The sequence below is a fragment of the Coregonus lavaretus genome (genome assembly GCF_964263955.1).
Source record: "Coregonus lavaretus genome assembly, chromosome: 2".
NCBI lineage: Eukaryota > Metazoa > Chordata > Actinopteri > Salmoniformes > Salmonidae > Coregonus > Coregonus lavaretus.
In genome coordinates, this window is record NC_139989.1 from 65337635 (window position 1) to 65350074 (window position 12440).

General features: G+C 45.6%; 1 protein-coding gene across 2 annotated transcripts in view; it reads right to left on the reverse strand.

Moving 5' to 3' along the window:
- LOC311138415 (neuropilin-1a-like) overlaps positions 1-12440 on the reverse strand; it is a 93501-nt gene that overhangs the window by 40212 nt on the left and 40849 nt on the right. For both annotated transcript variants that reach the window (XM_084173090.1, XM_084173091.1), the window contains 3 exons: positions 10863-11093; positions 8304-8459; positions 5169-5335 (listed from right to left, as the gene is read on the reverse strand). In XM_084173090.1, coding sequence (XP_084029216.1) covers positions 5169-5335; positions 8304-8459; positions 10863-11093 — 554 coding nt within the window. The remainder of the gene's footprint in view (positions 1-5168; positions 5336-8303; positions 8460-10862; positions 11094-12440) is intronic.

A 12440-nucleotide genomic window follows, 5' to 3' on the forward strand; every position in this document is an offset into this window, starting at 1 on the left:
CAGTTCCGGAGTGACCCACTAGGTGTCATCCTCCGACAACCTTAGGCACCTCCTCACTCACAGTGTGGACTAATCATGATACTATTGGTGTCACCTGTGTCTACATGTTGGTGTCACCTGTGTCTGCCCAGGCCTGGCAGGCGTTCCCCAGGAGTATTGGGATCTGGGGGAGGTGTTTAGTAAGAGGCGTGCCAAGGGCCTACCTCCTCACAGGCCATATGACGGCTCGATCGATCTCCTGCCGGGCGCCAGGCCCACACGAGGGCGATTGTTTTCCTTGTCCTGGCCGGAGACGCTGGCCATGAGGGAGTACATCGACGAGGCACTCGTCGAGGGTCACATCTGTCCCTCTACCTCACCCGACGGCGCGGGCTTCTTTTTCGTGGGGAAAAAGGACGGTGGGCAGCGGCCGTGCATTGATTACCGGGCACTGAAAGACATCACGGTTAAGAACCACTACCCACTCCCCCTGTTGACAACAGCACTTGAGTTGTTGCAGGGAGCCCTTGATGTGTCTGACATGTCAAGGGAATAGGGAATCTGGATTATTCCATTTTTTCCTCGTTAATGTAAGAAAGCTCAAAGGATGCCTGTCAGTCCATCCATCCGCATGCACACACACACACAAACACTAACACACACACTAGCCTTATAGAGAGCAATAGTAATACCGTCTTTTTGTAGGCACTAACTCGGCCATGGGGGGTGGGGGGGTGGTGGCTATGGGAGGATATCCAGTTTTTCATTGTGGACTCTCCGGAGTGTCCCCTCATCCTCGGGCAACCCTGCCTGGTCGTCCACAAACCCCGGATAGACTGGTCCACGGGGCGGCTCATCCTGGAGGGAGGCTCCGCCATCGTCCCGTTCCGGTCTCCACCGACCACTCATCAGCCCAAACCACCATCCCAGACCACCTACCAGTCCTCACCTTTTCCCCAGGTCCCGCACTCTGAACCGCCTACCGCCCAAGCGGCGGTTGCCACCGGGAGGACGGCGGCTACAGACTCCGTCACCGGCCCAGACCTGGCAGGCGTTCCCCAGGAGTATTGGGATCAGGGGGAGGTGTTTAGTAAGAGGCGTGCCAAGGGCCTACCTCCATACAGGCCATATGACGGCGCGATCGATCTCCTGCCGGGCGTCATGCCCACACGAGGGCGATTGTTTTCCTTGTCCTGGCCGGAGACGTTGGCCATGAGGGAGTACATCGACGAGGCACTCGTCGAGGGTCACATCTGTCCCTCTACCTCACCCGACGGCGCGGGCTTCTTTTTCGTGGGGAAAAAGGACGGTGGGCAGCGGCCGTGCATTGATTACCGGGCACTGAAAGACATCACGGTTAAGAACCACTACCCACTCCCCCTGTTGACAACAGCACTTGAGTCGTTGCAGGGAGCCCTTGATGTGTCTGACATGTCAAGGGAATAGGGAATCTGGATTATTCTATTTTTTCCTCGTTAATGTAAGAAAGCTCAAAGGATGCCTGTCAGTCCATCCATCCGCATGCACACACACACAAACACACACACACACACTAGCCTTATAGAGAGCAATAGTAATGCCGTCTTTTTGTAGGCACTAACTCGGCCATGGCCGTTGGCCAAAGCCTATGGGGAAACAAATGTTTTTTTTGGATGGTTTTTGGATAAATGCCGAAAATACTTAAACATTTTCATCCTGAAATATAGCTGAAGCATGTCAATCAAAGACAAAATGACCAAGTTACCAAACACTGGTAAACACAGGCTTAAGAGACCTTATACATTTTGTTCTATGAGATAATCTTCAACAGCTAATGTCACTTTTTGTAAAATTTGTGCCCTGGTGCTTTGAGGGCACCTGCCATTAATGATGGGTAGAGATTGTTGTTGCTGCTGCTGCTCCCTCCCTCCGACAGGCTTAATGAAATGAAGAATTCCACTCTTTTAATAACACTTGCTATAATTAAACCTCTCTCTTCATGAGCGCAGGGAGGGCATAAGTGCAGCAGCAAAGATTTCATGAAATTATAAATGACACACCATACCAACCACGGAATTCACTCTTTGTTACCCTAGAAACAGATGTGCCAGGCTTCGACTTCTTTGTCATTTGATTGGCTGAGGAGGGAATTGGAGCACCCAACAGAGCATATCCCCTTTTTATCCAGTTTGTATTTTACTGCTAAATAAAATGAAATAAATAAATAAGAAAACCTCAGACTAATCAATACTATATTGAGCATTCTGAACTGTTCCAGAATCGTTGTTCTACTGCTCTGGCATCAGCACAGCGGGAGAGAGACCATTTAGAGTTTAATTACAATCTGAAATGACTAGCAGAGTTAGGAGAGAAAGTCTATGAAGTCTACTTAATTATTGGGAGTAGTATATGAAGTGGCAACTGTTAAGCAGTGCAGAACAGAACAGAGCAGAACAGAACGGCCCACTTGGTTTTAAAGGGCTGGTTTTAAATAACTCCTCATTAGCAAAAATAGTCATTCTAAACAGATTTTCACAGAATTAAAGTCTCTCAGGACAGATAATACTGCATCTAGCATCACTGGAAAAGAAAAAGACCATAGTATCTACAGTATGTCTTATAAACTGCCTATCCTTCCACTTACAAGTTATTATTGCTTCTTGATTGTTGATTGTTGATGAAACTAAGCCATATGATCTCTATGTTCATAAAGGCTTCTGCATGCTTCAGAACTCGGCTAGGCGAACCAAATGAGTGTGTTCGCATACTCCCTTAATAGAACGTTGCTTGAAAAATGAGAAAAAGCAGCATTAGCACTGTTTGTCCATCTTGAGACGTCGTAGACAGTATACACTTCCTCAAAATGGTCAGATAACTCAAGATATCAGTCATTAATTTTGAAGTTTTTGCCAAGGGATCTTAGTCGCGCAACTTTACATCTAACTAAGATGTTTGGTGCAGTATCTTGCAAGTACATTGTTTTGCATGAAAACAAGTAATCTATCGTTGAATGACAACAAACACTTCCCTACTGTTGATCAATGACCGATGAAGGTACGTAGACTTCGGGTCCCGAACTTCAGCTTGCCTCAATATTTTTTTTGTTGTGCACGAACAGCCGAAAGAAACCTTGCCAAAGAGCAAAACAAACAAAACATCACAAAATGTCGTCATAATAGATGCACACTGTTCCGAACTGTTTCGGATGGGAAGCAAGTGGACACCTTAACTCTCTGGTCAAACTCACAGGTTATTCCAGACATGATAGGACCTATGACAATGGATATGTGCCTGTCTACAGTATGAATGTGTGTTCTGTCGATCAGTAACCTCGTCTCTGTCCCACTGACCTACTAATGCATCTTAGGGCTTAAGTGTGGAATTTCCCCTCTGAGAGACTATCAGTGTTACACAACTTTAACCGTCCGTCCCCTCTCCTATAGAGGAACTGCTTCAGGAAGTAGTCTGGGACGGGATGGGAGGGCAGTGTGTGTCTGTGTCCCAAATGGCAACCTATTCCCTATATAATGCACTACTTTAGACCAGAGCCCTATGGGCCCTGGTTGAAAGTAGTGCACTTTATAGGGAATAGGCTGCTATTTGGGACACACACACACATGGGTTCCTCTCCAGTACAATGGGCCCCCGCCAGGCCCAGCCAGGCCCTGGGCCCTCCTCTCACTCACCCACAGAGCACAGAGCCAAGAGCCCCCTCCACACACACATACACACACACACACACACACACACACACATGCATGCAAAACACACACACACAAATACACACTCCCCCGCCTCTGATTCAATTAGTCTGCAAGGAGCAACAGGGGCCCTCAGGACAATATTTTCATAACAATAAGGAAAACCTTGATTATGGACCTCCCCATGTGAATATTTGGCTGCAGGTCAGATCTATTATAAGCCCCCTGAGGATTATATACGTATGGTCGGGCCAAACTTTAAACTTTTAAGCGACGTGGGGATGGATTGTAGGCCTAATAAAAAAAACAAATATGGAAAAATACGTCTGAGCATTTACAAGGCCTGGAGGCTTTTGGGTTACTAAATCAAACATGCTCAGAACTATGTATAGGTATTAGTGTATGGTTGGGTCAAGAAAGGTTGTCATGTCAACACAGTAACAGGTTCCAGTGTATGTGACATAGTCATGCCTTTGGGATCAGAAACTCAGAGCTCCAGTCTTTTCATATAAAGTTCCCTTTCTGTGAATGATAATGCCAGATGTCCTAAAACGCATACTCTAGTTTACAGTATAGCAATACCCTATGATAACAAAGTTATGTGTGTGTGTGTGTGTGGATGGGGTGGATATGTCCCCTGGGGCAGTCACCACAGCGGATAACAGGATGCCAGCGATTATCAGGTAGGAGAGGAAGAGAACCACAGAGAGAGAGAGAAAGAGAGAGACAGAGAGCTTTGTGGAGTGTCTGGAATCCACAGCTAGCCTGGAGTTCCATCAGACAGGAAGCAGAAAGTAATCATCAGATTTCTGGATCACCTTAAAGGATTTACCCAGCATGGCACAGGGGTGTCCACAGAGGACACAGTGAACAGACAGACTCCTGGAATTGGACCAGGAACTAGAAAGTAGGAAGGAGTCACCTCTACTGTAGTCACAAGTCTGAGTCTGAAATGGCACCCTATTCCCTCTGTAGTGCACTACTTTTGACCCTATTCTCTATGTAGTACACTAACTTTGACCAGGGCCCATGGCACTACTTATTAACCCATTCCCTATGTTATGCACTACTTTTGACCAGAGGTTTATGCGGGAAATGTTCAAAAGTAGGTCATTCAGCTTCAATAACACAGTCAAAAAGCCTGTTGTTGTTTTGTCTCCAAACAGCTTTGGGTCAATGACTTTGGAGAAGTTTTCAAGAAGTTACAGTATTGCTTATAGGGTATATGGCCTTTTTTCAGCCATAAACACACCCATTCTTCAAATGTATTTATGATAAGACATTAGCCATCTCTGTGACAGTCTGTGACATTTTATGGTAGTCCCATGTGGCTCAATTGGTAGAGCATGGCGCTAGAAACTTTAAGATTGTGGCTTTGAATCCTGCTGGGGCCATCCATACAAATATGTATGCACTCACTGATGTACTGATAGTAAGTCTCTTGGGATAAAAGCATCTGCGAAATAGCATATATTATATATTGCTTTGAGGTTATGGTGCAGACCATACCTGTATCCACTCTTTGTTGTTGTCCTCTCCTGGTGTCCATGCGTTCTCATAGTAGTTGAGTCTGGCTCGCTCCGGGGACCAGCCTGGGTTGTACTGAGAAGAAGCTACAATCTGCTCTGATGCTATCTCCCCCGATTCCATACCTAACGGGTCTGTACAGTCAAAATCTGAGAGAGAGAGAGAGAGAGAGAGATTGTTGAGACACTTTAGTCAATTTTTTTTGCTGAAAGCACCATCCAGGTGTCCCAGGCCAGAGTACACATCAACTCCCTGGGGATAGGGACACTCAGTGGCAGGGTCCGGGCTGGCACTCTGGTGGCCGGAATAAAGAGCCACATCAGCGCTGCCTCAGTGGATCCCCGCTTCCACTCCCTCTCTCTCCCCCACCACACACAAAGGCATTAATGGAAGGCAAGCACAGTGGAACTATGGTGCTACAACAAGACATAAAGCTTTATTCATAAAACATTCAGTGTAGGGCTAAGTTCACTGTACACTTGTTTGAAAAAAGGGAAACTATTATGCATGAAAGTAGAGCCAGTAGGTTTTCATTGGAGTTGGTGCTGGTTCATCCCTCCTTCAAAGCTCGCTGTAGGCAGTTTGTGTTTCACACATGGTGCACATTTCCTAATATTGTTGTCCCACGGGATTTTAAGGCATATTTAGTGTCAGTGTTCTGGGCTGTAAATTCTCCCAGAATGCCTGTACCACACAGGATAGAGGGCATCTCCTTGTTTGTGTTGATATGGTGCAGTCGGCCAGGGTCAGCCTGAGTGAGTGTGTGTGTGTGTTTGTTTGTGTGTGTGTGGGTGTCTGAGTGAATGTGTTTAAGTATACAACTACCGGCCAGGTCAAGAGGTGATCTCTTCCTCTCTCCATACTACATCATTCTCCAGAGCCCTATATGTAACACACACACACACACACACACACACACAGACATGAAGGCAGGTGCACAAGCACACACTCACATTCAGGCAGGCACATTGCGTATACCAGCGCTGTGCAGCTTCAAGCAGATGGAGAGACCATCTGTATTAGCTCATAGACAGTCCTTGACTGCTGCACACCCTATACTATACACACTACAGCAGAGAGAGAAAGCAAAAGAAAGAAAGGTAAAAAAGAGAAAACCGTTTCACACTCCCTCAACTCTCATCTTCTTCTTTCTTAAATACCCCCTCTTTTCTTCTTCTTCTTCTTCTTCTTCTTCTTCTTCTTCTTCTTCTTCTTCTTCTTCTTCTTCTTCTTCTTCTTCTTCTTCTTCTTCTTCTTCTTCTTCTTCTTCTTCTTCTTCTTCTTCTTCTTCTTCTCAAACTCTGGAAGGAGGAATCTGAATCTCTCCATAAACATCAACCAGACCCAGATTCTTTTATGTATATTCCCTCTGATTGTAAACAAAGAGCCTCTAGTTTGCAGCCTGACGTGTAGATGTACTCATGTGTGTTGCTATCAGCTATTAGCCTGCGTTTTAAGCAGCACACTCTGTGAAGTGTGGTGGAGGGTGATCAGGAAGATAGTATGGATGCGTTCTAAATGGCACCCTATTCCTTTATAGTGCATTACTTTTGACCAGTGCCCTATGGGCCCTTCTCAAAAGGAGTGCACTATAAAGAGAATAGGGTGCCAAGTGGGACACCCTAGCAGGGCTGTCAGGGAGAGAAGAGAGAAGGCAAGCCTGCTTTATCACCATCAAAGCAACACCTTATCACCCCTACATCACCCCCTCTCAGCTAAAGTGTACAAGTATTACATTATGTAGGGGTAAAAAGGAAAAGCCATGGATTATACATCTAAGGGCTTATTAATAAATAACTAAGAGTACAAGTCTAAACCACAGTGGATAGAAACTGTGATGGACTGGATCTGTCTACTCTCTGAGGATTCATTCAGCCAGGTTGTTAGCAGCCGAATGCATAAATAGTAGGACAGACGTCAAATAATGCAGTGACTTGATGAGTTTAGTCTTTTGATTGTATGTGTCCCTATCAAATACATGTAATATTGGGGCTTAGTGTTCAGTGAGAGATTATGTTATGTTTATGTTGCCGTGGTACTGAGCTGTTGGGACTATAGAGACTAGTGACACGGGCAGTCATCACTGTATGTGACTGTGCTCAGGCTCTGTGTGAGTCTATCTAGGGGCCTATGCATACATGCATATCACTACTCCCCACGGGGGACATAGAACCATCTGGGATGAATAGTATTTTATTTAACACCAGCCCTCGCCATAATAACCCGACGGGGGTGGGGGGTGGGTGGGGGGGGTTGACTGGGTGAGTCTGTGGAAAGATTTACTGGCTTCAAGGTGGTTGTGTTTCGCAAGTGAAATGTTTAGTCGGAGCATTTCTCAAATTGTGGTCATGGGGGCCAGGCCCTAGGACGATGATCATGCTGTGTTAGAGGCTGGGAGCTGGGACACTGTCTGTCTGGAGAGGCTGTCTGTCCGCCCCACAGTGTCTCTACCACTGCTGTGTTAAAGTTAGGCCTCATAAACTGGGGGAGATGGCACGTGCCTTGTAACACATCCACTTAATGAAAAGACCGGGAGCTGTTGATTTAATAACTCCCTTTAGTGCCACATTAAAGTAAATGTGTATAGCAGTGGGACAGGGACCACCCCTTGTATGTATGAAGGCATGTATGACGCTATTGTATTGACCCAAACCAAACTTTCCTTATTCTGATATTTTATTTTCACATTGTCTCTTTCAGTATGGTTCCAGCAAATGTGGTGGATGCGTAATCAGGCCAGCTAAATCCAGCTTGGTTTGGCTACAGATGTAAGATCTTAATTTGATCACTCTTTTGTTGCTGAGAATTTCCCCGCACAGCAGGAAATGCAGATGAGCTTCATGATTTACATAAATTCACTGAAAACCCGCACTAACACATGGCTATATTAACAGTATTGCATTTTTCATGTAGCCTAATTTTGGCCAGCTAATAGCCCAAACATTGATCAAGCAACACTATGGACTAAACGTTCAAATCCTTTTGCTGCAAGATTATTCAGCTGCGACAATACTCGTCAAAATAAGATCCAACACTGCAGATTCGGCTCAGTAGCATGAATTCCCTCTAGATTGTTTCTCTGGTCCAGTTTGCCAATCAATGATGAACAACACTCACCCTCTGGCACAGTCCGCTCCAACACAGTGAAGTTGGCAGAGAAGCCCTCCTTGGCGATGGCGCTATCGGTGTTGATTGTCAGTGCCAAGATGCCCGTGTAGGAGATGATACGACCCGGGGTGTTCTGACCACAGTACCGTCCAATGTACGGACCAACTGCAGAGGGGGGGGAACAGACGGAGCGGTAGATAGAGAGAGGGGAGGAGAGGAAGAGAGAGGGCGATGGGAAGAAAGAGAGGGAAGGAGAGTGAGAGATAGAAATAGAGAGAGAGTGAGGGGGTGGAGAGAGAGGGGGAGAGCGAGAGAGATCATCAGTTACCAAGGTTACAACTGAAGATGGGAGTGTGTGTAGAGTTAAGAGTTAAGTCAGTATTTGCTTGCCGTAGGTCTGTCACATGGGTGTTTATACACAGTAAACACAACCCCCCACCCCCATGGAGGTAAACCCCCCCCCATATGCCCACAAAACAGACACACATATAGAGAGAGAGAGAGAGAGAGAGAGAGAGCGAGAGCGAGAGCGAGAGCGAGAGAGAGAGAGAGAGAGAGAGAGAGAGAGAGAGAGAGAGAGAGAGAGAGAGAAGATGAAGAACAACAGGGACTCCTGCTTAAGACAAGGCAAAGTCGAGGTTTCTGTCTGTTTTATACCAGTCATACATTCCTGGGCCTTTTTTAATGTGATGGTATAGTGCTGAGGTGGGTATGATCTGGCCACTAAGACTAAACAAACAGAGATAAGGGGAAAAACAAGGGAATGTCAAAAGAAAAGAGGGCAATAAAAGTGAACCCAGGAGCTGATACCATATTGTATCTATGAGTGTGTGTGTGTGTGTATGTGTGTGTGCCTGCTTGCTTGCTTTCTTACATGGCTGTCTGTGTGTGTGTGTGTGTGTGTGTGTGTGTGTGTGTGCCTGCCTGCCTGTGTGTGTGTTCCTCTGTCTAGATGTTAAGCAGGTCTGGAGGCCTGGTGCTTATCAATGATTAGTAAGCCTGTGATCAGTGGCAAGTGACAGCCAGGCTGCTGCCCTGCTCCCCTCTAAACCTCTCACATCCCCTCACTCTGACATGTCACTTACAGCTTGGCATTACAACTAGACACACAGATGAAAGGGAGAGAGGGGTTAGCCTGGGTGGGGACCTGATGGCTCAGATTCATCATCATAACACAGGAGGGTTAGGATTAGCCATCTCCTAGATTATCTGCATGACTCAATGGCGCTATGCAAATGTAAAAGGCTCTGTTGTGAACTCTGTGTCTCTGCAGGAGGTCTCTATGGTCCTGGGGGAGGCAAGAGGAGGGTAGAAGGAGAGAGGATGGGGAGGGTGCCACAACCACACTCTCTCTACCCGTCTCAGTCTGCCTGAGACGTGGGAGAAAGGGAGGAGGGAGCGAAGGAGGGAGAAGGAGAGAGGGAGGGAGGGAGGCGCGACTCCACAGGCGCTACATGGGAGTCCTCACCCTCACCGCCCCCCGTCTTACCCCCTCATCGCCACCCGTGGCGAGCACACCTCCAGCCTTTCTTTCGTGCTAATGCACTATTGATCCAAAAGGGACCACAGGTACTGTGCCCAGCCCTCATCAGACATGGCCCGACACACAACATGGCCCCCAGCCTCCCCTCTATGTCTCCCCTGTCTCCCCCATGGCCTTCCACCTCTAACTCACCTCCCATGTTCCAGGCCCCACTGTCTCACACACTCAATTACTCTGGATGTGAGAAGAGTGTTATTTTGTTATTTTCCCCATTTCTAGACACCACAAAGACAAAAGAGGAGACACTCTGCTGTTGGTGGCTATTTGAAACATGATATGTTCTTAGATAAGAAGATGAACCCTTAGTCTAAGAGTGTTGTAAAGTAAAAGTTTCAGAATTTCATACTCAGAATAAACGTGTGTTCCTAAGACAGTTAGTCTCATGGTAAAAGTCTCCATTGTCGATCACAGATGTCAGTTTTCTGAATGCATTTCACTGAGTGGCGAAAATAAAGGTGATAATAACGTGAAAGACTGAGCCCTCAACGTCTTCACAGCTTGTTTAATCAACACTGTTCGTTTTAGAGAAATTATAAACCTCCCACCTTTGAAGAAAATATATAAACAGGTTCTGGAAAACCCTGCAACACTTTTATATTAAATACCTGAGTCAAGTCTGGCACTGTTACAAGCCAGTTTAACTTCTAGAAGAAACAACAGCTAAAACCCAAACCCAGACAAAAGGGTTAGGTTGTTTCTGGACAGAAAAGTCCTCTCCTGACCGATCGATCAACAGTATGGTGGAGTACCACCCCTGTCTACATACCATGGCCTCCTCCCAACTGACAAACATAAACAACTCCACAAACACAATACATGTCTGTAAGGGGAGGAAGGGAGTATTGTAGACTATCATAATTAGGACATTTTTAGCATTGAGTTATGACAACTAGGCTACGTGTCCTGTCCACAGTCATCGCCCTATTCATATTTATTGAGTGTGTTAATATTACAAAACTGTATAATACTGAGAACGCTAACAAAAATACTAGCTATATCTGACTAGATATATGACTGTCACTCACCTCCAGGGAAGCCGTCCCAGATCTCCAGCCTATCGTATCGACAGAAGACCCCGGTGGGAGGAGTGGTGTCAGGCTCCAGCTCGAAGCTCTCGAACTCCAGGATGATCTCGGACATCTTGGGGGCAAAGATCATGAAGGTGCAGTCTAGGTTGTTGGGATACTTCTCTGGAAAACCAGGTGACTTTATTACCCCATTGTTTTTAGACGTGAAGTTCCTGGAACATTCCGGACCTGAGAGGAGGAGAGGAAAAGAGAGATTTCTAGTTTATTTATCCTTTATTAAACCAGGGAAGTCGCATTGAGATTGACATCTCTTCTGCAAGTGAGACAGGAGAAGACCCACTGGGCACACACTGATTGAATGAATGTTGTTTCCACGTCATTTCAATGAAATTATGTTGAACCAATGTGGAATGGACGTTGAATTGACGTCTGTGCCCAGATGGGAGAGAAAGATATAGTCGAGAGAAATAAAGAGGAAGATAGAGAGAAGAAGAGAAAGAAAGAAAGAAAGAAAGAAAGAAAGAAAGAAAGAAAGAAAGAAAGAAAGAAAGAAAGAAAGAAAGAAAGAAAGAAAGAAAGAAAGAAAGAAAGAAGGAAAGAAAGAAAGAAAGAAAGAAAGAAAGAAAGAAAGAAGGAAAGAAAGAAAGAAAGAAAGAAAGAAGGAAAGAAAGAAAGAAAGAAAGAAAGAAAGAAAGAAAGAAAGAAAGAAAGAAAGAAAGAAAGAAAGAAAGAAAGAAAGAAGGAAAGAAAGAAAGAAGGAAAGAAAGAAAGAAAGAAAGAAAGAAAGAAAAAAAGAAAGAAAGAAAGAAAGAAAGAAAGAAAGAAAGAAAGAAAGAAAGAAAGAAGAGAGGAAAGAGGAGAGAGCGAAAGAGATGAAAGTAGGTGATACTTTTGAGTGTCTTGTTTTACGGTTTGTTTGTTTGCCTGTTCCTTTGTGCTTTGTGATGGTTTGTGATGGAGAAGCTCTGTGAGCCAGCTGGCACTTTAAGACAGTGCTTTATAGCCCTGAGAGGGAGACCACCTTGAATCTGTTGCATTCATTCAATGGGCTGCTGATACACAATTCACACCATCCTTTGCTCTCTCTCTCTCTCTGACTGTCATCTTCTTATTCTTTGTCAGTCGTTGACTTCGCAGTTCTGTATTCCTCTGTGTGTGTGTGTGTTGAATCTGTTGTTGATGCTGTAACATCTGGCCAGAGTGATTGTAAACATCAGTGAAAGGCCTCAATCACCAGCACGGGACTGAATAAACATGTCCCCCGACACACACACAACCCCCCCCCCCCACAGCCACGTCATTACGCGTCTGTGCAACATATGAGAAGTGCTTACACACACATACACACAAGCATGCACACACTCACACACACACAATCACTCATGCACACACAGACACAAACACCACACACACACACACTTGCCAGTTTTATGTTTTATAACAGCAAGTCAAAACATTTACTCATGGCTCCCTGGAGAAGAGGCCTTCAGCTGATTAGGGAAGTGAGCAGATTTCACACATTCGTCACTTTACACAGCACACGTTGGAAATGAGAGTGGCTTACTTATTTTCTTT